Source organism: Hyla sarda, chromosome 1, assembly GCF_029499605.1.
Source record: "Hyla sarda isolate aHylSar1 chromosome 1, aHylSar1.hap1, whole genome shotgun sequence".
Classification (NCBI taxonomy): Eukaryota; Metazoa; Chordata; class Amphibia; order Anura; family Hylidae; genus Hyla; species Hyla sarda.
Genome location: NC_079189.1, coordinates 532938417 through 532965072, shown reverse-complemented (window position 1 = coordinate 532965072; position 26656 = coordinate 532938417). Strand labels below are relative to the sequence as shown.

The 26656-nt window shown below is 45.2% G+C and overlaps 1 protein-coding gene across 9 annotated transcripts in view; it reads left to right on the top strand.

Annotated features, from left to right (window-relative positions):
* The window catches only part of ANKRD31 (ankyrin repeat domain 31), a 556774-nt gene that overhangs the window by 37227 nt on the left and 492891 nt on the right, over positions 1–26656 (top strand). For 5 of the 9 annotated variants that reach the window (XM_056540136.1, XM_056540152.1, XM_056540124.1 and 2 more), the window contains 2 exons: positions 19729–19811; positions 20210–20256. In XM_056540136.1, coding sequence (XP_056396111.1) covers positions 19729–19811; positions 20210–20256 — 130 coding nt within the window. Of the gene's footprint in view, positions 1–18532; positions 18614–19728; positions 19812–20209; positions 20257–26656 lie in introns of all 9 variants that reach the window. The other 4 variants (XM_056540145.1, XM_056540132.1, XM_056540108.1 and 1 more) reach the window with 1 other exon arrangement.

Sequence of the window (26656 nt, the reverse complement as noted above, 5' to 3'; positions counted from 1 at the left end):
GGAGTGGCGGGAGTGCCCTTACTTACTGTTTTAGGTTCACTTGGTGTCTTGCCGACACCCGCAGCAGTTGTATTCAGGGTATAGGTCTGCACTGTGTTAGGGGGTAGTTGTTTTCTATGTCCCGTTTAGTGTTAGACAGGGGTTCAAGGGGTTTGTTATGGTTCTGTTTTGTTGCATTTGTTCCATGTTTGTGCCCTGTCTGTCTGTCTGTTTGGTGTGTGTGGTCCCAGGTCCTGGTCCTTCCTCCTTCTTTCCTGCTTCTTCATTTGGATATCTTCTGGAATGGGGACCCTAGAGGTAGTTAGCTGGAATGTCAGGGGGCTTAACTCCAAGTTCAAAAGGGCCTTATGCCTTGACTTTGTGAAACGTCAGTCCCCTCACATCATCTGTCTACAAGATACTCATATTACGGGCCAGAGGGTACTTGCCCTGAAACTGGTGTGGATAGCACAGGGCTATCATGCCTCTTTCTCCAATTATGCTAGGGGTATCTCTGTTTTAGTTGCCAAGTCCTTGCCGTTGCATGTCTCCCGGACGGCCTGCGATCATTTTGGCAGGTTTGTCATTTTACACTGTTCCATAGGCTACTTTTCCTTTGTGCTTGTCTCAGTTTATGTGCCTCCTCCGTTTCAGGTATCGATATTGGAGGTAATTACTAACAAATTGTTATCTTTTCCCTTTGACTCTGTCCCCTTTGTAGGTGATTTTAATGTGGTTCCTGATCCTGGGCTCGACAGCACCACTCCTGCAGACCCTGGCTCCTCCTCCTTTAACGCCTGGCGCCTGAAGTTGGGTCTGACTGACTTATGGAGGTGGAAGTATCTGGATGCAACTTCCTTTTCCTTTTACTCTTCAGTCCATCTGTCCATCTCCCGCATTGATCTGGCCCTGGCTTCTGTTGATCTGCTCTAGGCTTTAAGAGAAGTTTCCTACACCACTAGGGGGATCTCAGACCACTCTGCGGTAGTAGTGGTCCTCAATTTAGGTCCTAGTACCCCTTCCCGTGTTTGGCGCATGCACCTGGGTTGGTTACAGGCTGATGCTGTAGGGGAAGCTCTGAGGGATGCCCATACTGCTTATTGGGAACATAATGCCTCCCATCCGGACGCGTATAAGGCCAAAGTATTGGGTGCTTTTATAGCGGGGGTCTCGAGTCAGCGGAAGATTAGGTCAGCTATGGAACGCAAACTGCTGGATGAAGTGAGCGTTTTGGAGGCAGTATACATCAGGGACCCCTCACCTGATAATGAACAGGCGTGGGCCAAGGCTCAGAGGTCCTTATTGGTGGTCCAGAAGGATAGAGTCCAGCTGCGGCTGGCAGATAGGGAAGCAGCTCTTTTTCAGTTTGGGGATAAGAATGGGAAGTTGTTGGCCTATTTAGCGAGGTCTAGCCGTCCTGCGGCTTCTATCGCTTGTATTAGGAACAGGGAGGGATCGGAAGTGCCTGACCCCCAATTGATTAATTCGGTCTTTAGGGACTTTTATTCTTCCTTGTATTCGGCCCCTCCCAAGCCCTGCCAGGGGGAAATTGTGTGTTTCTTTACAGGATCTACCCCTCCCTTGGCTTAGTTGCTCTCAGGTAGAGGTGCTGGATGCCTGCTTTCGTGCTGTGGAAGTTGGGCATACTATTTGTGATATTCCGCATGGGAAAACCCCGGGTCTAGACGGGATGGTTGGAGACTGGTACAGGATGAATGAGGAGTGTCTGACCCCTATACTACTTAAATTGTTCCACTCAATTGCTGTGGAGGAGTCTCTCCCAGATTCCATGAGGGAGGCGCTTATAGTTGTCCTTCCCAATCCAGGTAAAGACCCTCTGTTGCCCGATTCTTAAAGGCCGATTTCTCTGTTAAATGTGGATATTAAACTCCTGACTCGGATATTGGCTAACCGCCTACATTGTGTTATTTCCTCCATCATTCATCAGAATGATGAGCTTCATGCCGGGTAGCGCAACTGATGTGAATGTGAAGTGTCTTCAACTCAATATTGCGGCAGTGGGGGAGGGTTTTCCTTCTGGCGTGGTAGTTAGTTTGGATATCTATAAGGCTTTTGACTCAGTGGGGTGACCCTTCTTATGGGAGGTCTTGGGTGCCTTTGGGTTTGGTCCCCGCTTCTGTGCCTGGGTTCGGTTGTTGTATGAAAGTCCCAATGCCCGGGTTTGCACTAACATGGATGTATCATCTCCCTTTACCCTGGGTCGTGGGACGAGGCAGGGGTTCCCGCTTTTTCAGTTTCTTTTCGCTTTGGCGGTGGAGCCTTTGGCTGTGGTCATCCGTAATGACCCTACTATCTGTGGCATCCCCCGGGGATCAATTGTGGAGAAGGTGTCGCTATACGCAGATGATACGTTAGTGTATCTGGCAGATGCGGAGGGTTCTCTACTGTCCTTAATAGATCTTCTTCGATTTGGGTCGCTCTTGGGTTTTCAGGTGAACTGGGCTAAGTCTTCATTAATGGCACTCTCCTACGATTTTTCTCCCTCCCTCTCTAACGGCTGGGGTGCAGTTGGTCTCCTGATTCAGATATCTGGGAGTGGAGGTTACGGCATCTCTGTCAGATTATATATCCCTGAATTTAGATCCACTATTATACTCCACCATTGAGCGTTTGAATGTCTGGTCCTCCCTCCCCCTCTCCCTGGCTGACAGAATTAACATCTTTAAAATGATTTACCTCCCTAAATTCTTATACCTCTTTCATTTAGCCCCGGCAATTCCCTCCTAAGAAATATTTTAGTGTGCTTTTTGGTGCTCTGGGATCCTTCTATTGGCAGGGAAAGCCTCCTCGACTCGGTCGGGCTCTTCTCCAGGCTGCAAAGCAAAATGGTGGCTTAGCCACCCCTGATGTGTATAACTATTTTCTTGCCACCAACTGGTCTATGCAGCATGATGGATAGACCTGGATTTGTCGAACTTGGCTACCGCCCTGGCTGGGGCACTTATGGGTTCGTATGAAGCCCTCACTAACTCACTGTACAGGTACCACTCTCACGCTACTTTTTCTCTCCCCCTTCTGACTATTGCTATAGTCTGGTCTGTGGTGTCGGGAAGATTTCCGCAGCCTCTGGTCTCTCCTAGAGCACCCTTGTGAGGGAATGTACATTTACCTCACCTGCATGGGTTACAGGGGGCCGGTTTCTGGGGTTCTCATGGAGTCAAATTTGTGATCCAGCTGCTCGCTGAGCATCAAGTTTTCTTATCCTTTGCAGATATGAAGGAACACTGGCATCCCTGGATGTGCCTTTTATAGGTATATTCAGTTACGGCATGGGGTTCAGGCGCAGTTTGGCTCTCTGACATTTACTCTGGCTTTCTCTGAAGTGGAGCTTCTCCTGGGCACTATGGACCTTTCTAAACCTCTTACTCAATCCTATGCTCTCCTTCAGTCACTGTGGCCTAGCCCCTTTCTACGGGCCTTCCCTAAATGGGTGGAGGGTGTCCCGGATTTATCGGAATGCCACTGGAGGGAGGTGGAGGGTACTTATTATTCTACTGTTGTTAGTAGCAGAGATATGTTGATCCAATCTAGATACGTCTTGCGGCTGTATTACACTCCTGCTAAGTTGAAACGTATTGGTGTTTCTCAGTCAGATGTGTTTCTGGTGCTCTTTGGTAGTTGGTACCTTTATTCATGCTGTCTGGGATTGTCCTGTCATCGCCTCGTTTTGGAGGGAGGTGGTGGGGTTCTTGGCAGATCATCTGGACTTCCCCTTTACACTTACCCCTATGGTGTGCCTGTTAGCAGTCATTAATGACATTGTTTCTAGTCCTCATAGACGCTTGTTAATTCGCTTTCTGTTATTCTGTGCCCGTAAGGTAGTGGTGATGTCCTGGTAGGATACCTCCCCTCCCCCCCTATCTAGGTGGCTGAATCTGGTGAATAGATATGTCCCGCTGTACCAGGCTTTGTATGTCAGTCGCAAATGCCCCGGGAAGTTTGACAAGGTGTGGACCCCCTGGCTTCTGCTGGACGTCTCCGCTGACTCTCTGGCTTGTTGATCTAGTGTATCTCGTACAGTGTGTTATGGTTCTTGGGTCGGGGGGGGGGTATGGAGTTCCCGGGATGTGTGCATGTATGAGTGGATGTGTGTTTGTTTGTACTGGGCTTTCCCTGGTTGGGTCCTAGACGCTTCCATTTCGTTGCTAATGGCTTGCCTGCATGAATATTCTCCTCCCCCATGGTAGTGGCGTTGAACTTTGGAACCCTACGGGGTGTGTTATTGTTGAATACCTTATTTAACATGCAAAACGATAGTAAATACTTAAAAAAAAAAAAAGAACACAAGTTTTAGATTTTAGAAAAACAGACTTTTCAAAAATTAGATTAGTCATAAATGAGTCCCTATCAGACTGGAACGGATTACATGGAGTCCAGGAGAAATGGGACTACTTAAAAGAAGCATTATTGAAGGCAACAGAAAACTGCACTAGAGTTTTCAGTAAAAGCAGGAAAAGGAAGAGACCACTGTGGTACTCAGCAGAAGTGGCCAAAATCATAAAAAAAAACTAAAAGCTAGCATTTAGTAATTATAAAACAACCCAGAGCAATGAAGATAGGGAAAGAGGCCAAGCAAGTTATAAGAACTTCTAAAGCACAGGCAGAAGAAAAACTAGCTCAGTCTGTAAAAAAAAGGGGATAAGACATTCTTAAGATATATAAATGAAAAAAGGGAAATTAAAACAAGGTATAACTAAATTACAAACAAATGAAGGAAGGTGTGTAGAAGAGAATAAAGGGCTAGCCAACTGCCTTAATGAATACTTCTGTTCAGTTTTTACAGAAGAAAAAGAAGGAAAAGGACCTCCATTAGGGAGGAAGACTAATTAATTGTTTGATGCATGTGTCTTTACAGAGGAAGAGATTCTACATTTGCTATCTAAAGTGAAGACAAATAAGTCACAGGGGCATGATGGGATACACCCAAAATTATTAAAAGAGCTTAGTGGTGAGCTAGAAAAACCGTTAACAGATTTATTTAACCAATCACTGGTAACAGGGGTCATCTCGGAAGATTGGAAATTAGCAAATGTCGTGCCTATTCACATGAAAGGTAGTAGGGAGGAATCAAGCAACTACAGGGCCAGTAAGTCTGACATCAATAGTGGGGAAATTAATGATTAATGGAAACCCTACTAAAGGGTAGGATTGTGGAACATCTAAAATCCCATGGATTGCAAGATGAAAAACAACATGGGTTTACTTCAGGGAGATCATGTCAAACAAATCTTATTGACTTTTTTGACTGGGTGACTAAAATAATAGATGGCGGAGGGGCAGTAGACATCGCATATCTAGATTTTAGTAAGGCTTTTGATGCTGTCCCACATAGAATACTTATCAATAAACTACAGTCATTGAGCTTGGACTTCCATATTGTTGAGTGGATTAGACAGTGGCTGAATGACAGACAAAAGAGGGTTGTAGTCAATGGAGTATATTCAGAGCAAGGTCTTGTTGCCAGTGGGGTACCTCAGGGATCTGTACTGGGACCAACATTGTTTAATATCTTCATTAGTGATATCGCAAAAGGTCTCGATGGTAAGGTGTGTCTTTTTGCTGACGACACAAAGATATGTAAAAGGGTTGATGTTCCTGAAGGGATATGCCAAATGGAAAAGAATTTAGGAAAACTAGAAGAATGGTCAGAACTCTGGCAACTGAAATTTAATGTGGACAAGTGCAAGATAATGCACCTGGGGCGTACATGGATTGCAGGATAAAACTTACCAGGAAAGGTTAACCCCTTAAGGACCCAGCCAATTTTCAGTGTAGGACCCGGCCATTTTTTGCACATCTGACCACTGTCACTTTAAGCATTAATAACTCTGGGATGCTTTTAACTTTCATTCTGATTCCGAGATTTTTTTTTCGTGACATATTCTACTTTATGTTAGTGGAAAATATTTAGCGATAGTTGCATCATTTCTTGGTGAAAAATTCCAAAATGTTATGAAAAAATTGAAAATTTTGCATTTTTTTAACTTTTAAGCTCTCTGTTTGTAAGGAAAATAGACACACCAAATCAATTATATATTGATTCACATATACAATATGTCTACTTTATGTTGGCATCATAAAGTTGACATGTTTTTCACTTTTTGGAAGACATCAGAGGGCTTCAAAGTTCAGCAGCAATTTTCAAATTTTTCACAAAATTTTCAAAAATCTGAATTTTTCAGGCACCAGTTCAGTTTTGAAGTGGATTTGAAGGGCCTTCATATTATAAACACCCCACAAATGACCCCATTATAAAACTGCCCCCCTCAAAGTATTCAAAATGACATTCAGTAAGTGTGTTAACCCTTTGTGTTTCACAGGAATAGCAGCAAAGTGAAGGAGAAAATTCTAAATCTTCAGTTTTTACACTTGCATGTTCTTGTAGACCCAGTTTTTGAATTTTTGCAAGGGGTAATAGGAGAAAAAGTCCCACAAAATGTGTAACCCAATTTCTCTCGAGTAAGGAAATACCTCATGTGTATGTCAAGTGTTCGAGCGCAGTAGAGGGCTCAGAAGGGAAGGAGCAACAATTGGATTTTGGAGAGTGAATTTTGATGAAATGGTTTTTGAGGGGCATGTCACATTTAGGAAGCCCCTATGGTGCCAGAACAGCAGAAAACCCCCCACATGGCATACCATTTTGGAAACTACACCCGTCAAGGCACTTTTTGTTAAAGTTGGATGTGTAAATGAAAAAAAAATGTTTTCACTAAAGTGCAGTTTTTTCCCAAATTTACCATTTTTACAAAAGGTAATGGGAGAAATTGCCCCCCAAAATGTGTAACTCCATCTCTTCTGTGTATGGAAATACCCCATGTTAGGATGTAAAATGCTCTGCGGGCGAACTACAATTCTCAGAAGAGAAGGAGTCACATTTGGCTTTTGGAAAGCAAATTTTGCTGAAATTTTTTTTTGTGGGTATGTTGCATTTAGGAAGCCCCTATGGCGCCAGCACAGCAAAAAAAACAACCCACATGGCATACTAGGAGCGCCATTGAGCTTTTGGAGAGTGAATTTGTTTGGAATGGAAGTCAGGGGCCATGTGCGTTTTCAAAGCCCCCTGTGGTGCCAGAACAGTGGACCCCCCCACATGTGACCCCATTTTGGAAACTACATCCCTCACAGAATTTAATAAGGGGTGCAGTGAGTATTTACACCCCACTGGCGTTTGACAGATCTTGGGAACAGTGGGCTGTGCAAATGAAAAATTAAATTTTTCATTTTCACGGACCACTCTTCCAAACATCTGTCAGCTCACTCTACCCCTTATTACATTGCGTGAGGGGAGTAGTTTTCAAAATGGGGTCACATGTGGGGGGTTGGTCCATTGTTCTGGCACTATGGGGGCTTTGTAAACACACGTGGCCTTCAATTCCGAACAAATTTTCTCTTCAAAAGCCCAATGTCGCTCCTTCTCTTCTGAGCATTGTAGTTTGTCCGCAGAGCACTTTACATCCACATATGGAGTATGTTCTTACTCAGAAGAAAATGTAGTTACAGATTTTGGGGGTCTTTTTTCCTATTTTGCCTTGTGAAAATGAAAAATGTAGGGTGACACCAGCATTTTTTGTTTTCATTTTCCCATCCAACTTTAATGAAAATTCGTCAAACACCTGTGGGGTGTTAAGTCTTACTATACCCCTTGTTACATTCCATGAGGGGTGTAGTTTTCAAAATGGGGTCACATGTGGGTATTTATTTTTTTGCGTTTATGTCAGAACCGCTGTAAAATCACCTGTGCAAATCAGCCTCAAATGTACATGGCGCTCTCACTCCTGAGCCTTGTTGTGCGCCTGCAGATCATTTTACACCCACATATGGGGTATTTTCCTTTTACCGCTTGTGAAAATAAAATTTATGGGGCAACACCAGCAATGCAATTTTTTTTTATTTTTTACACTAACAGGCTGGTGTAGCCCCCAACTTTTGCTTTTCATAAGGGGTAAAAGGAGAAAAAGCCCCCCAAAATTTGTCGTGCAATTTCTCCCGAGTACGGAAATACCTCATATGTGGCCCTAAACTGTTTCCTTGAAATACGACAGGGTTCCGAAGTGAGGGAGCGCCATGCGCATTTGATGACTAAATTAGGGATTGCATAGGGGTGGACATAGGGGTATTCTACGCCAGTGATTCCCAAACAGGGTGCCTCCAGCTGTTGCTAAACTCCCAGCATGCCTGGACAGTCAGTGGCTGTCCGGAAATGCTGGGAGTTGTTGTTTTGCAACAGCTGGAGGCTCCGTTTTGGAAACACTGCCGTACAATACGTTTTTCATTTTATTGGGGGGGGGGGGGGGGGGGGACAGTGTATATGTAGTGTTTTACCCTTTATTATGTGTTAGTGTAGTGTAGTGTTTTCAGGGTACATTCGCACTGGGGGAAGTTTACAGTGAGTTTCCCGCTAGGAGTTTGTGCTTCGGCGAAAGATTTGCCGCAGCTCAAACTTCATGCAGGAAACTTACTGTAAACTCTCGCCCGTGTGAATGTATGTATTCACATGGGGGGCAAACCTCCAGCTGTTTTAAAACTATAACTCCCAGCAAGCACTGACAGACTGTGCATGCTGGGAGTTGTAGTTTTGCAACAGCTGGAGGCACACTGGTTGGAAAACCTTCTGTTACCTAACTCAGTATTTTCCAACCAGTGTGCCTCCAGCTGTTGCAAAACTATAACTCCTAGCATGTACTGATCGTCGAAGGGAATGCTGGGAGATGTAGTTATGCAACAGCAGGAGGTACGCAACTACAACTCCCAGCATGCAGAGACATCTGTTTGGGCATGCTGGGATTTGCAGTTTTGCAACATCTGGAGAGCTAAAGTTTAGAGACCACTGCACAGTGATCTCCAAACTGTGGCCCTCCAGATGTTGCAAAACTACAAATCCCAGCATGCCCAGACAGCAAACAGCTATGTGGGCATTCTAGGAGTTGTAGTTTTGTAAGATCTGGAGGGCTGCAGTTTAGAGACCACTGTATAGTGGTCTCAAACTGTAGCCCTCCAGATGTTGCTAGGCAACTCGCCGGCTTCCGCAGGATCCAGCCGCACGTCATCGCCGCCCGCCGATCACCGCAGCCGATCGTCGCCTCCGCTGCCACCGATGAACTTCGGCACCGGTCCTCCTTGGTTTCCGAAAGTTAACCCCCCCGCCCCCGATCTGCTATTGGTCGTCGCTTCTATACGACCAATAGCATGGATAGGAGGGGTGGCACGGCGGGGACCGGAATTTACACGGACTTACTTGTAAGTCATGGGTCCTTAACTACCAGTGTCCCATGACGTATCGGTATGACATGGGTCCTGAACAGGTTAAAGGACCTTAACATGTATAGCTTGGAAGAAAGAAGAGACAGAGGGGATATGATAAAGACATCTAAATACATAAAGAGAATCAACACGGTAAAGGAGGAGAGCATATTTAAAAGAAGAAAAACTACCACAAGAGGACATAGTTTTAAATTAGAGGGGCAAAGGTTTAACCCGTACAGGACCCAGGGCGTATGGATACGCCTTCTGTACCTGGGTTTTAAGGACCCAGGGTGTACCTGTACGTCCGTGGGAATCGATATCGATCAGCAGACACCCCGCGCAAATGCCCAGGGGGTAATTAGACCCCCCCCCCCCCCCATGTCGGCGATCGTGAAGTGAATTCACACTTGCGATTTGCGCTGATTCCAGGTCATACGGGTCTATGGTGACCCGGAATATAAGGGGGATCGCGGTTGTCCATGAAACCTACGATCCCCCTGAAGGGATAGGAGTGAGATGGTAGGAGTGCCACCCCTCCTATCCCTGCTATTGGTCGGCAAAAGCGACGACCAATAGCAGATCGGGGGTGGCGGGGTTAACTTTCGTTTTCCCCATTCTGCCCACCCACAATAGGCGGGGCAGAACGGGGAACCGAAGGGGACCTGGCGCCGAAGATCCATTTACCCATCGGTGGAGGCTGCGGGACGCGATCAGCTGCAGTGATCGGCACGGGCGGCATGTCGTGCGGCAGAAGAGGACGGCTCCCTGGATTCGACGGAAGCCGGTAAGTTGCCTAGCAACATCTAGAGGGCTACAGTCTGAGACCACTATACAGTGGTCTCTACATTGTAGCCCTCTAGATGTTGCAAAACTACAACTCCCAGCATGCCCAGACAGCTGTTTGGGCATGCTGGGATTTGCAGTTTTGCAACAGCTGGAGGTCTACAGTTTAGATACCACTGCACAGTGATCTCTATACTGCCCTCTAGATCTTGGAATACTACAACTCCTAGCATGCCCACACAGCAGTTTGCTGTCTGTGCATGCTGGGATTTGTAGTTTTGCAACATCTGAAAGTCCACAGTTTTGAGATCATTGTGCAGTGGTCTCTAACTATAGCCCTCCAGATGTTGCAAAACTGCAAATCCCAGCATGCCCAAACAGCTGTCTCGACATGCTGGGAGTTGTAGTTGTGTACCTCCAGCTGTTGCATAACTACATCTCCCAGCATCAGTACATGCTGGGAGTTGTAGTTTTGCAACAGCTATAGGCACACTGGTTGGAAAATACTGAGTTAGGTAACAGAACCTAACTGAATGTTTTCCAACCAGTGTGCCTCCAGCTGTTGCAAAACTACAACTCCCAGCATGCACGGTCTGTCGGTACATGCTGGGAGTTTATAGTTTTGAAACAGCTGGAGGTTTGCCCCCCCCCCCCCCATGTGAACGTACAGGGTACATTCACACGGTCAGGTTTACAGTAAGTTTCCTGCTTCAAATATGAGCTGCGGCAAATTTCTAGCGGGAAGCTCACTGTAAACCTCCGTCAGTGCGAACGTACCCTAAAAACACTACACTACACTAACACATAATAAAGGGTAAAACACTACATATACACCCCCTTACACTGTCCCCCCCAATAAAAATGAAAAACTTATTGTACGGCAGTGTTTCCAAAATGGAGCCTCCAGCTGTTGCAAAACAACAACTCCCAGCATTTCCGGACAGCCACTGACTGTCCTGGCATGCTGGGAGTTTAGCAATAGCTGTAGGCACCCTGTTTGAGAATCACTGGGTAGAATACCCCTATATCCACCCCTATGCAATCCCTAATTTAGTCCTCAAATGCGCATGGCGCTCTCTCACTCCGGAGCCCTGTCGTATTTCAAGGAAACAGTTTAGGGCCACATATTGGGGTATTTCAGTACTCGGGAGACATTGCACTACAAATTTTGGGGGGCTTTTTCTCCTTTTACCCCTTATGAAAAGGAATAGTTGGGGGCTACACCAGCCTGTTAGTGTAAAAAATTTTAAAAATTTACACTGACATGCGTGTTGCCCCATCCTTTTTATTTTCACAAGTGTTAAATGGAAAAAAGACCCCCAAAATTTGTAACGCAATTTCTCCTGAGTACGGAAATACCCCAGATGTGGGCATAAAATGCTCTGCGGGCGCACAACAAGGCTCAGGAGTGAGAGCGCACTATGTACATTTGAAGCCTAAATTGGTGATTTGCACAGGGGGGGCTGATTTTACAGCAGTTCTGCCATAAACGCAAAAAAAAGAAATACCCACATGTGACCCAATTTTGGAAACTACACCCCTCACGGAACGTAACAAGGGGTATAGTGCGCCTAAACACCCCACAGGTGTTTAATGAAAATTCTTCAAAGTTGAATGGAAAAATGAAAAAAAAATATGGGACCCTCATTCACTACAATGCTGGTGTTACCCTACATTTTTCATTTCACAAGGAAAAATAGGAAAAAAGTCCCCCAAAATTTGTAACCCAATTTCTTCTGAGTAAGAACATACCCCATATGTGGATGTAAAGGGCTCTGCTGGCGCACTACAATGCTCAGAAGAGAAGGAGCACCATTGGGATTTTGAAGAGAAAATTTGTCCGGAATTGAAGGCCACATGTGTTTACAAAGCCCCCATAGATATCCTTAGTGGGATTTGAACCCAAGTCCCCAGCACTGCAAGGCAGCAGTGCTAACCACTGAGCCACCATGCTGCCCTTAAGGGCAGCATGGTGGCTCAGTGGTTAGCACTGCTGCCTTGCAGTGCTGGGGACTTGGGTTCAAATCCCACTAAGGACAACAATAAATAAAGTGTTAAAAAGCCCCTATAGAGCCAGAACAATGGACCCCCCCCCACATGTGACCCCATTTTGAAAACTACACCCCTCATGTAATGTAATAAGGGGTACAGTGAGCATTTACGCCCCACAGGTGTCTGATTTTTGCAACATTGGTCAGTGAAAATGAAAAATGTAATTTTTCATTTGCACAGCCCATTGTTCCAAAGATCTGTCAAACGCCAGTGGGGTGTAAATACTCACTGCACCCCTTATTAAATTCTGTGAGGGGTGTAGTTTCCAAAATGGGGTCACATGTGGGGGTTTCCACTGTTCAGGCACCACGGGGGGCTATGTAAAGACACATGGCCCCCGACTTCTATTCCAACCAAATTCTGTCTCCAAAAGCTCAATGGCGCTCCTCCTCTTCTGAGCATTGTAGTGTACCAGCAGAGCACTTGACATCCACACATTGGGTATTTCCATACTCAGAAGAAATGTGGTTACAAATTTTGGGAGTCTTTTTCTCCTATTACCCATTGTAAAAATGTAAAATTTGTGGGAAAACCAGCATTTTAGTGACATTTTTTTTTCATTTACACATCCAACTTTAACAAAAAGTCATCAAACACCTTGAGGTGTGTTTGTTTTTTTGCTGTTCTGGCAGCATAGGGGCTTCCTAAATGCGACATGCCCTCCAAAAACCATTTCAGCAAAATTTGCTTTTCAAAAGCCAAATGTGACTCCTTCTCTTCTGAGCATTGTAGTGTGCCAGCAGAGCACTTGACGTCCACACATGGGGTATTTCCATACTCAGAAGAGATGGGGTTTTGGGGGGCATTTTGTCCTATTATTCCTTGTAAAAATTTAAAATTTGGGGGAAAACATTTTAGTGAAAAAAAATAAAATAATTTACACATCCAACTTTAACGAAGAGTCGTGAAACACCTGTGGGGTGTTAAGGCTCACTGGACCCCTTGTCACGTGCCTTGAGGGGTGTAGTTTCCCAAATAGTATGCCGTGTGAGTTTTTTTTTTGCTGTTCTGGCACCATAGGGGCTTCCTAAATGTGACATGCCCCACAAAAACCATTTCAGAAAAACTAACTCTCCAAAATCCCACTGTCGCTCCTTCCCTTCTGAGCCCTCTAGTGCACCCGCCGAACACTTGACATACACATATGAGGTATTTTCTTACTTGAGAGAAATTGGGTTACACATTTTAGGAAAATTTCTCTCCTTTTACCCCTTGTAAAAATAAAAAAAAACTGGGTCTACAAGAACATGCCAGTGTAAAAAATGAAGATTTTGAATTTTCTGCTTCAATTTGCTGCTATTCCTTTTGAATGTCATTTTGAATACTTTGAGAGGTGCAGTTTTTATAATGGGGTAGTTTGTGGGGTATTTCTAATAAGAAGGCCCTTCAAATCCACTTCAAAACAGAACTGGTCCCTGAAAAATTTGGTGAAAAATTTGAAAATTGCTGCTATACTCTGAAGCCCTCTGATGTCTTCCAAAAGTAAACATGTCAACTTTATGATGCAAATATAAAGTAGACATATTGTATATGTGAATCAATATATAATTTATTTGGAATATTCAATTTCCTTATAAGCAGAGAGCTTCAAAGTAAAAAAAAATGCAACATTTTCAATTTTTTCATCAAACTTTGGAATTTTTCACCAAGAAACGATGCAAGTATCGACAAAATTTTACCACTAACATAAAGTAGAATATGTCACGAAAAAACTATCTCGGAATCAGAATGAAAGGTAAAAGCAACCCAGAGTTGTTAATGCTTAAAATGAAAGTGGTCAGATGTTCACAAAATGGCCGGGTCCTACAGTGAAAATTGGCTGGGCCCTTAAGGGGTTAAAAGTGATATCAGGAAGTATTACTTTACTGATAGAGTAGAGGATGCATGGAATAGCCTTCCTTCAAAAGTAGTCGCTGCAAATACAGTGAAGGAGTTTAAACATGCATGGCATAAGCATAAGGCTATCCTTCATATAAGATAGGGCCAGGGACTATTGATAGGATTCAGATTATTGGGCAGACTAGATGGGCCAAATGGTACTTATCTGCCAACACATTCTATAATATCAATCACACAGAGAGTCCTGAAAAATCAGCAATTTTATTAATGTTATATTTTAATACCAAATATGTTTGTTGTTTTTTTTATTTATTTTTTATATTTTTTTCTCGGTTGCTCTTCATTGGGGGACACCAATACTGTTGGGTATATGCTCTTGCCACTAAGAGGCGCTTACACTAGGAAAAAAAAGTCAGCTCCTCCCTGGCAGGATATACTGCCCACTGGAAGTGAGGTAATCAGTTTTAGCTAGTGTCAGTAGGAGGCAAGACACAGGTCTGGGAGCTCCCCAGACCTGTTCTATTATTTTATGATTTTCTAGTTAAAGGGGTAGTCCAGTGGTGAAAAATTTTTCCCCTATCCTAAGGATAGGGGATAAGTTTGAGATCGCGGGGGATCCGACCGCTGGGGCCCCCTGCGATCTCTCTGTACGGGGCCAGGCTCTCCGGACAGATAACGGTTGTTGACCACCGCACGAAGCGGCGGCCGACACGCCCCCTCAATACATCGCTATGGCAGAGCCGGAGATTGCCGAAGGCAGCGCTCCGGCTCTGCCATAGAGCTGTATTGAGGGGGCGTGTCGGCTGCCGCTTCGTGCGGAGGTCAACACGCCCCCTTCCCGCGTGCTGTTTGGGCCCCGTACAGGAGATCGCGGGGGGCCCCAGCGGTCGGACCCCCGCGATCTGCAGCTTATCCCCTATCCTTAGGATAGGGGATAAGTTGTTCACCACTGGACTACTCCTTTAAGTATGTCTAGTTAGGTTCTTTTTCCTTTTTTGTTGTTTTTCAAGGTTGGGCAACAGGAGCATGGTGCTACAAGATTTCCTACATGCGACAACGGGGCACGGAACACAAGAGTATGGGCCGTCCACCCCTTATCGCCAACGGCCAGCGCCTGCAGGTAGTACCTTGGGTCCGGGTCCCCTACTTGCCGCTACCTACATCGCTATGGTAGCTTGGCGTGATGCAGCGCAGCCTTTAGATGGCTAAATACTTCAGGGTGAGTATGAGAAGATGGAGCCATGGGTGAGTTTACTACAACCCCCCTTCCCCCTCTCCTGCTTGCTCATCCGGGGGTCCCCTTTCTCTGACATGCCCTGGTCCTCAGCCACCATTTCACGTGGCTGTGCTGGGCCGGTCCCCTCATGGCCTCCATTGCCATTCTGGAAGGGACAGTCCAGGGGGCCTGCCCTCCCCCCCTCTTCAGGTCCCACATGTCCACATGTATTGCGGCCAGGCACACTAGCCTGGCCGCATATCCTTCTCATTCGGCCAGCAACTCATTGCTGCTACCCCAGTTACATTCTTTGGGGCAGCAGGTCTCCGCGCCCACACGGCCGATCGCTTCCCCAGTGGGGGAGCAAAAAAACAGCTTAATACCCTTATTTGCGGCCAGGCGCAGTGTCTTGGCTGTGTTCTCTTATCTGCTGCTGAAGACCCTCTGCAGCTGCACCCCTCGTTAGTTTTCTTGGGACAGCGGGTCTCCGGTCCCATACGGCCGGGCGCTTTACTGGCGGGGGAGGAATTGGCCACGTCATTCTGCCTGTTCCCCAGCCATATACCTGTAACAGCAGCCAATCGTGCGGCCAGCACCCGTTCATGCGGCCGGAAGACTGAGGGGGCAGCCGTGTCCTGCTACAAGTTCCCTGGCCCTCTGTGCTCCTTACAGTATGTGGCTATCTCCTGGGGCAGTGTTCCTCCAGCGCACCCTCCTTTCTCGGATGGCTGTGCTTCCTCTCAGTTTAAAAAAATAAATAAAACAAAAGTAAATGGTCTCTCAGACCATTTGGTGGTGTTTGGCGTCCTCTTGTGGCCTTAAATTGTACTGCACCCTTGATTTTTCATTGCTTCTTGTGAGCTACCCCTTGTGGCGACCATTCGCTATTACAGCCCTGGTCTGTCACATCTGTTTTTATCAGTTTAACATCTGCAGGGTCCCTTTTCTAGGGATGATATTGGGGGTCGCCTTATTTCCTTCATTCACCCTGTACGGTGACCTGCTATGGCCTAATTACATTGTCTGTTGAAGTAAGCCTCCGGCGTATCTATTTTTTGCATGGGTTCTCACTCTGTCAGGGAGCGTATGCACACCGACATGGCGGGTTATTGCCAGGGATTTCTGATCCCTTAGAACTTATCGGGGATATATTCACTGACTGTTCTCCCCTACCACTGCGTGCCATACCATGCCGTCGTGCCTACGGCTGACTACTGAGACAAGACACTGGTCGGGTGCCTTTGTAGGGCTTTTGCATCCTGGCGGACGCTAAGGGCACTCTGTCAGGTTCGCTGGTCATCCATCAAGGGGATTCCTTCTTCCACAGACTGCCGCATCCTTCTTCCACAGACTGCCGCATCTGCGGCTAGTGCTCCAGATCCTCATGTCTAGTGTGAGATCTTCGTGGAAGTGTCCCTGCCTGGGCATGGATCACACCTAACATCATTAAGCCAGACTGTAGTCTCACCTGTCACTCATCTCTCAGCTGCCGCATCCATGGCTGGCACTCCGGTACTCCACTGCTAGTGCAAGGTGTCCACCGGAATGACCCGTTCTCCACTATGGACCCATACTAGTAAGCCAGACAGTGGTCTGCGTGGTTTCCTCCACCGCCTGTCACTCATCTCACAGCTGATGTATCCGCGGTAGGAGTTCCGGTACCCCACTTCTATGCGAGGTATCCGAAAGAGTGGACCGTTTTATACTATGGACCCATACCAGTAAGCCAGACAGTAATCTGCGTGGTTTCCTTCGCCGCCTTTCACTCATCACACGGCGGATGTATCTGCGGCTGGAGTTCTGGTACCCCACTCCTGTGTGAGGTGTACGAAGAAGTGACCCAGCGTTTCCTATGGACCTTATATGGGGTAAAGGGGGATACAATCCACGTCTCCTCGGCCTCCCCCAATCTCCAAGGGTGGTGGGTATACTATCCATGGCTCCTAGGCCCTCCCCTCCCTCCCACAGGCGAAAGTGGGGCACAGTGATCGCCTATCTGGCTGTCCCCTTTTAGCCAGCACCTGGAGGCGTACTTGTTCAGCCAGACTGTTGTGTGCATGGTCGCTGCCGCCATTGTTCTCCCAACTCTGGTCAGGTTTCCCGTACCTCACTGCTGTTTTAAGGAATCTGAATGAGGTTCCCGGAAGGTCCTCTGGACTGATGCCAGTCAACCAGACTTTCGTCTGCTGGGTCTCCTGCACGCCAGGTTGCCTGTTAGTTCAGCCACACTTCTGTACCTCACTCTCCGTGGGAGGGTTTGAAGGTGTGACCATGAGTGTTCAGGAATCCTACTCCAGTCAGCCGGACGGTTGTCTGCATGGTTTACAACTGTGTTGGGTCAACTACCGTACACTTCCTACACCGTGGAGGAAGTTACGGTAAACCACTGCCAAGGTGTAGTTTCGAGTGAGTCTCCCCATGTTGCTCTATGGGCCCTATTCAATGCACCACATAGGTTCACAGGGTTCCTTCCTTTACCAGGTCCCTCTCTACATGCCTGCCGCTCTCTAGGCTGAAGACTGATAACCCACTTTCTGTGTGTGTTTCTGAATGCGGGACCTGGTGTGGCCACGGTTCCTATTGTACCTGCAGCTTGGATCGGCAGCTGCAGAGTCCTGTATCTGTATCTTCACTGGATTGGGGAACAGTGTTTTAATGGAGCCATAGTGATATGGCATGTGGAGTGATTAGACTTATACCTCTGTGCTAGTGTGATTTAAATACCGGCCTTATTTGGATACTAATAGTAATAGGCACACTATATATATTGACATATCAGGCTTAAATAGGACACTTTTTGTCCCCTTGGGAATATTACAAACTGGAACCCATATGCCTTATGGAGGTAATCCATTTTCCTTATGGAGGAAAATAGTACCTATCTGATTTGTATGGTGGCCCATTTTTAGCTCATTTAGAATATGTCAATTGGCTGCCATTTGGAGGATTTACAGCAAACAAGACGCTTCAGGCTATTTATGCCGGCCTTTTACATGTGGCATGTTAAGTGTCTGACGCAATATATTGATCTTGCTGTATTTGTCCATATTATTTGTATCTTTGTTGGCTTATGTTATTTGTTCACACTCTGCTCCACACTCTGCTTCTTTTTCTCTTGGAATATCCCTGATCCTATAAGTACATTGTATACTGTATGTATGATCTCCCGATGAACCGTTGTATATTGTAAGATACACAAAGAAACGCGTTGGGATATACAGGTGTTCATCATTGGAAAACTATGTATTTGTAAATTGATATCTATAGTTTTTTGCTGTAATAGTTTTTTTTTCTTCTTGAATAAATTGATATATTAGCTTCATGGGGTTAGTAACTTTTGGTCCATGGTCCCTATGCCAGATAGCCAGACTGTGTCTGCATGGTTTTCTCATCCGCCAGGTCACCTTCCCCATTCTTGTCGTTCCCGCGGCTGCAGTCCGGTGACTCATTTTCCTCGTGAAGTTCCAACAGTGTGTCTCGGTGGGTTCATTGGATCTTTTATACCTGTCTGTCACACTGCGTCTGAATGTTTCCTGCCCCACATACATCCTTCATCTCTTGCGTCTGTGACCGCAGTCCTGGTGTGTGGCACCATTAAGAGATGGCGTGTGGGTGTTTCCGGCAGGTTTCATGCACTTTCACAGCAACAGCAGCAATCTCTGTTCCCCTTCTAAGGGTGCAACGTTGGTCTGCTAGGGGCATGGTTGCGCACACCGTTGGGTGCTGAACTGGTCTTCCATACTGCCGGACTTTTGGATGTCTGTGGTTTCTTTCGCGTCTGCAGCCTGGGTATCCCACTATAATCATCACTACCACAATAATCAACCCCCCCCCCTCCCCAGGCCTTGCATTCACAACCTATTTAGTAAAAAAAAAAAAAAAAGTACTACAAAGTATATCCACAAGGAAGAAACCCTAACATTTTTTTAATAAAGTTCCTACCCATCTGACAATTCTGTGAATAGTGCAGATAGTCATACCAATAGTAAAACTCCTATATCTCAGGTCCTAGAGGTGGCTCCCACATCTACCAGAAGTTATAACACAACTTGTGGTATGCCATAAATATTGGAGATTGGGATACTCCTTGGATTGCTGCTGAACCTTTATGACACCATGAAAATGTCAAAACATATGTCTATACACTGGCTAACACTTCAAAACACTTCAAACAATCTGCCCCAATATGTCTTATTGTTTTAACCATTAAACACAACTGCTTTTTATATATAATGGTCCTCATTTACTATTGCAAACCCGACATGTTTTGTCTGGTTGTGCGCCAGATTCTGTTGCATTGCGCCAGAAATTCATATTTACTAAGGTTTCCACATAAAATGTGGTGGATTTGAGCTGAGGAAAGCCAGACAGATCATAACATGTGTAAAAAAAAGCAAAGTGTAGGGAAAGTGGAAAATGTAGGGAAACCTTAGTAAATACCGTGGAAAAAAAATTGTAGGGAATTAAAACCCACAAAGAAACCTACACTCCACTCTTAGTAAATGAGGGCCAATGTGTCCATTCTCACTGCCTTCTTAAAGTCTTCAGCAAGAAGTTAAAGCATGTATATTTACTTTTTACATGCCTATTTCTAGGTGAGCAGTCTCCGGAAATACATGTTATTCCTAAATTAGACCCTGCTGCACTCATAGAAAGTGTGAAAACTGCAACAAGACAGGTATTATTTATAGAATAACAAGATGTAAAATGTATGTAATGTTACTATGTCTAAACTTTCACTGCTGATTAAAGGGGTTTTCCATTCTTGTAATATTATGCCCTGTTCACAGGATAATTAATATCTATCTGATCACGGGGGTATGATTATTCGTGCCCTGCGTGAGCTTGAGGTCTGTGGTTCCCAAGAGAATGAATGTAGCGGCAATGGGCATGCACGTCCCACCGCTTTATTCTAATGAGAGACTTAGGTCTCACTTCTCAAGATAGCATGGGGCACAACGGCCGGACTCGCTGCAATCGGATAGTTATTTCATATTATACTAGATGGAAAAACACCTTTAAATATGGTAGATAATGTTTTTTTCATCTTTCTATTTATTTAAATATATTCACTAGGAGTCTGAAACTTTATCAGAGGAGGAGGCTTCGCAATCCCTTTTAAGGTACTTAAAAAATGTGAGAGTAAAATACCAGCAGCAAATATGTTATTTTTTAAGATTACCTATCTTTTCAGTATAGTAAAGGTGGGAGTACACCTATATAATGGGATGTAATTGCACTGAAATATGTGTGCTACAATACATTCATGCTGGAACAGAAAAGGGCCAAACCCAAACTGTTGAGGCATAAATTGTTCAAAATGTCTTTGTAAGCTGAGGCGGTACATTAGACCGGGTTCACACTGCAGAATTTACTAAATTTCCGACAAAGATCGTGCAGGTGGCGCTAGGAGGGCGCAGACTGCATTGCTGACCCCATAGGCGGTAATGCATTTCTGAGTGGATCTTTCGGTGGATGCACTCAGAAATGCATTGCCATCTAAGTCCTAGTGCTGCCCGAGAATTCTGTAGAGTGAAGCTGGACTAATTCTTCAGAGGAGGTAGGAGACCTACCGTAGTCAGAACTGAAAAACAACCATTATCACTCATCCATTCATTTTACAGTAGGGGGTGATTTACTAAGACTGGCATTTCACATGCTAGGCTTATAAAAGTCTTGGCAGCCCTAGCAGTAGGCTGATTCATTAAATGGGCTCTTAATAAATCAGGCAGTGCCGGGTCTATCCTGTATTTTGTGTGCAGAAATCTACACCAGCTCCCACTCTTTTAACCCCTTAAAGGGGTACTCCGGCGCTTAGACATCTTATCCCCTATCCAAAGGATAGGGGATAAGATGCCTGATCGTGGGGGTCCCGCCGCTAGGGACCCCCGTGATCTTGCATGCAGCACCCCACGGGGCTGGCGGCGTGTGATGTCACGCCTCCGCCCCCGTTTGACGTCATGCTCTGCTCCTCAATGCAAGCCTATGGGAGGGGGCGTGACAGCTCCGGAGCGCACATGCTTCGGGGACTGATTTTAACTGGGGTGCTGCGTGCAAGATCACAGCGGTCCCCAGCGGGAGGACCCCCGGGATCAGGCATCTTATCCCCTATCCTTTGGATAGGGGATAAGATGTCTAAGCTCCAGAGTACCCCTTTAACCCCTTAAGGACTAAGGGCGTACAGGTACGCCTTTGCTCCCTGGTACTTAAGGACCAAGGGCATACCTTTACGCCCGTGGGAATTTCGGTCCCCGCCGCGTGCCAGGGACCGGGCCAGGGTGACTGCTGATATCTATCAGCAGGCACCCCGCGCAAATGCCCAGGGGGGTCATCAGACCCCCCATGTCGGCGATCACACTTGCGATTCACACTTGCGATTTGCGGCTATTCCGGGTCATAGAGGTCTATAGTGACCCGGTGACCCGGAAAATAAAGGGGATCGCGGATGTCCTAGACACCCACGATCCCCTTGAAGCAATAGGAGTGAGGTGGCAGAGGTGCCACCCCTCCTATCTCTGCTATTGGTGGTCTAGACGCGACCACCAATAGCAGATCGGGGGCGGAGGGGTTTACTTTCGGTTTCCCCGTTCTGCCTACCCACTTACCCATCGGCGACGGCAGCGGGCGACGATCAGCGGCGGCAGCGGACGACGATCGGCGGAAGAGGACGGCGACGCAGCTCCCTGGATCCGACGGAAGCCGGTGAGTTACTTAGCAACATCTGGAGGGCTACAGTCTGAGACTACTATAGTGGTCTCTAAACTGTAACCCTCCAGATGTTGCAAAACTACAACTCCCAGCATGCCCAGAGAGCTGTTTAGGCATGCTGGGAGTTGCAGTTTTCCACAGCTGGAGGTCTACAGTTTGAGACCACTGCACAGTGATCTCTATACTGTGCACCCCCAGATCTTGCAAAACTACAACTGATAGCATGCCCACACAGCAGTTTGCTGTCTGGGCATGCTGGGAGTTGTAGTTTTGCAACATCTGGAGGTCCACAGTTTGGAGACCACTGTGCAGTGGTCTCTAAACTATAGCTCTCCAGATGTTGCAAAACTGCAACTCCCAGCATGCCTAAACAGCAAACCGCTGTCTCTGCATGCTGGGAGTTGTAGTTGTGTACCTCCAGCTGTTGCATAACTACATCTCCCAGCATGCCTTTCAGCGTTCAGTACATGCTGGGAGTTGAAGTTTTGCAACAGCTGGAGGCACACTGGTTGGAAAATACTGAGTTGGGTAACAGAACCTAACTGAAGGTTTTCCAACCAGTGTGCCTCCAGCTGTTGCAAAAGTACTACTCCCAGCATGCACGGTCTGTCAGTACATGCTGGGAGTTGTAGTTTTGAAACAGCTGGAGGTTTGGCCCCCAATTGTACATTGTACATTCACACTGGCGGGTTTACAGTAAGTTTACTACTTCAAGTACGAGCTGCGGCAAATTTTTCGCTGCAGCGCAAACTCCTAGCGGTAAAATCACTGTAAACCTCCGCCAGTGCGAATGTACCCTAAAACCGCTACACTACACTAACACATAATAAAGGGTAAAACACTACATTTACACCCCCTTACACTGTCCCCCCAATAAAAATAAAAAATATATTGTACAGTAGTGTTTCCAAAACGGAGCCTCCAGCTGTTTCAAAACAACAACTCACAGCATTTCCGGACAGCCACTGACTGTCCAGGCATGCTGGGAGTTTAGCAACAGCTGGAGGCACCCTGTTTTGGAATCACTGGCATAGAATACCCCTATGTCCACCCCTGTGCAATCCCTAATTTAGTCCTCAAATGCGCATGGCGCTCTCTCACTTCAGAGTCCTGTCGTATTTCAAGGAAACAGTTTAGGGCCACATATGGGGTTTCTCCGTACTCGGGAGAAATTGCACTACTAATTTTGGGGGCTTTTTTTTCCTTTTACCCCTTATGAAAAAGAAAAGTTGGGGTCTACACCAGCCTGTTAGTGTAAAAAAAAAAATTTTTTACACCAACATGCTGGTGTTGTCCTTTACTTTTTATTTTCACGAGAGGTAAAAAGAAAAAAAGACCCCCAAAATTTGTAACGCAATTTCTCCTGAGTACGGAAATACCCCATATGTGGGCGTAAAATGTTCTCAAGGAGTGAGAGCGCACCATGTACATTTGAGGCCTAAATTGGTGATTTGCACAGGGGTGGCTGATTTTACAGCGGTTCTGACATAAACCCAAAAAAATAAATACCCACATGTGACCCCATTTTGGAAACGACACCCCTCACAGAACGTAACAAGGGGTATAGTGAGCCTGAACACCCCACAGGTGTTTGACAAATTTTCATTAATGTTGGATGGGAAAATAAAAAAAATGCTGATGTCAACCTAAATTTTTCATTTTCACAAGGGAAAATAAAAAAAAGCCCCCCAAAATTTGTAACCCCATTTCTTCTGAGTAAGAACATACTCCATATGTGGATGTAAAGTGCTCTATGGGTGCACTACAATGCTCAGAAGAGAAGTAGCGCCATTGGGATTTTGAAGAGAAAATTTGTCCGGAATTGAAGGCCACTTGTGTTTACAAAGCCCCCATGGTACCAGAACAATGGACCCCCCACATGTGACCCCATTTTGGAAACTACACCCCTCATGTAATGTAATAAGGGGTACAGTGAGCATTTACGCCCCACAGGTGTCTGACAGATTTTTGGAACAGTGATCTGTGAAAATGAAAAATGTAATTTTCCATTTGCACAGCCCACTGTTCCAAAGATTTGTCAAACGCCAGTGGGGTGTAAATGCTCACTGCACCACTTATTAAATTCTGTGAGGGGTGTAGTTTCCAAAATAGGGTCACATGTTCTGGCACCACGGGGGGCTTTGTAAATGCACCTGCTTTGTAAATGCACATGGCCCCTGACTACCATTCCAAACAAATTCTCTTTCCAAAAGCTCAATGGTGCTCCTCCTCTTCTGAGCATTGTAGTTCGCCCGTAGTGCACTTCAGGTCAACTTATGGGGTACCTCCATACTCAGAAGAGATGGGGTTACAAATTTTGGGGGGTATTTTCTGCTATTAACCCTTGCAAAAATGTGAAATTTAGGGGGAAACACACATTTTAGTGAAAAAAAAAGTTTTTTTTTTTTTACATATGCAAAAGTCGTGAAACCCCTGTGGGGTATTAAGGCTCACTTTATTCCTTGTTACGTTCCTCAAGGGGTCTAGTTTCCAAAATGGTATGCCATGTGTTTTTTTTTGCTGTTCTGGCACCATAGGGGCTTCCTAAATGCGACATGCCCCCCGAGCAAAATTTGCTCTCAAAAAGCCAAATATCACTCCTTCTCTTCTGAGCATTGTAGTTCGCCCGTAGTGCACTTCAGGCCAACTTATGGGGTACCTCCATACTCAGAAGAGATGGGGGTTACAAATTTTGGGGGCTATTTTCTGCTATTAACCCTTGAAAAAATTTGAAATGTTGGGGGAAACACACATTTTAGTGAAAATGTTTTTATTTTTTTTTACATATGCAAAAGTCGTGAAACACCTGTGGGGTATTAAGGCTCACTTTATTCCTTGTTACGTTCCTCAAGGGGTCTAGTTTCCAAAATGGTATGCCATGTGTTTTTTTTTGCTGTTCTGGCACCATAGGGGCTTCCTAAATGCAACATGCCCCCCAAAAACCATTTCTGAAAAACGTACTCTCCAAAATCCCCTTGTCGCTTCTGAGCCCTCTACTGCGCCCGCTGAACAATTTACATAGACATATGAGGTATGTCCTTACTCGAGAGAAATTGGGCTACAAATATAAGTATACATTTTCTCCTTTTACCCCTTATAAAAATTCAAAAATTGGGTTTACAAACACATGCGAGTGTAAAAAATGAAGATTATTTCTCCTTCACTTTGCTGCTATTCCTGTGAAACACCTAAAGGGTTAAAACACTTACTTAATGTCATTTTGAATAGTTTGGGGGGTGCAGTTTTTATAATGGGGTCATTTGTGGGGTATTTCTAATATGAAGACCCTTCAAATCCACTTCAAACCTGAACTGGTCCCTGAAAAATAGTGAGTTTGAAAATTTTGTGAAAAATTGGAAAATTGCTGCTGAACTTTGAAGCCCACTGATGTCTTCCAAAAGTAAAAACACGTCAATTTTATGATTCAAACATAAAGTAGACATATTGGAAATGTGAATGAAAAAAAAAAATATTTTGAATATCCATTTTCCTTACAAGCAGAGAGCTTCAAAGTTAGAAAAATGCAAAATTTTCAAAATTTTGCATCAAATTTGGGGATTTTTCACCAAGAAAGGATGCAAGTTACCACAAAATTTTACCACTATGTTAAAGTAGAATATGTCACGAAAAAACAATCTCGGAATCAGAATGATAACTAAAAGCAATCCAGAGTTATTAATGTTTAAAGTGACAGTGGTCAGATGTGCAAAAAACGCTCTGGTCCTAAGATGTAAAATGGCCTGGTCCTTAAGGGGTTAAGGACCAAGCTAATTAAGCCTGTACGCCCCTCAAAGACCAGGGCTGTTTTTTCAAATCTGAAATGTATGTGTTTATTAGAGTATAAGGCTGGGTTCACACTACGTTTTCTCCCATACGGGAGCGCATACGGCAGGGGGGAGCTAAAACCTCGCGCTCCCGTATGCCTTCGTATGCGCTCCCGTGTGTCATTCATTTCAATGAGCCGGCCGGAGTGAAACGTTCGGTCCGGTTGGCTCATTTTTGCGCCGTATGCGCTTTTCCCCCGGACCTAAAACTGTGGTCAACTACGGTTTGAGGTCCGGTCGTAAAAGCGCATACGGCGCAAAAATGAGCCGACCGGACCAAACGTTTCACTCTGGCCGGCTCATTGAAATGAATGACACACGGGAGCGCATACGAAGGCATACGGGAGCGCAAGGTTTTAGCTCCCCCCTGCCGTATGCGCTCCCGTATGGGAGAAAACGTAGTGTGAACCCACCCTAACTCTGGTAATGTTTTGCCTATGAAAACAATTCTGACATAGTTTTTTTGTCACAAGTTGTACTACATGTAAATAGTAAAAGTGAATCGATATCATTTGAATTTTTTTATTTACAATGCAAAAAATCATGACATTTTTGAAAAAAAGAATTTTTTTTGTTATTGTGAAACTAATAGGTTGCATATATTTATACATACTGTGCAAATTGTTTATAAAAATGATAATTTCATATGTCTACTTTATTTTGCCAATTTTTTTATTATTATTCACTTTTTAGATGTATCAGAAGCCTAACAATTTTAAAATTTTTGGAAATTTTAAACGAACATCCTGTTTTTATGTGCTAAGCGAGGTTTGCAGAATCTGAGAGGTGGTAGAAAATAGATAACCCTCCCCCCCCCCGAATGACCCCCTTTTAAAAACTAGACCCCGTAAGGTATTCATCAGGGGGTAGAGAGTGTATTTTAATGCCATATTTTTTTGGCAGGAATTTTTATAAAGTCAGTTGAAAAAAATAAAATTTCCTTTTTTTTCACAAATGCATAATTTGTGGAACATATTTTTTATACATCCCT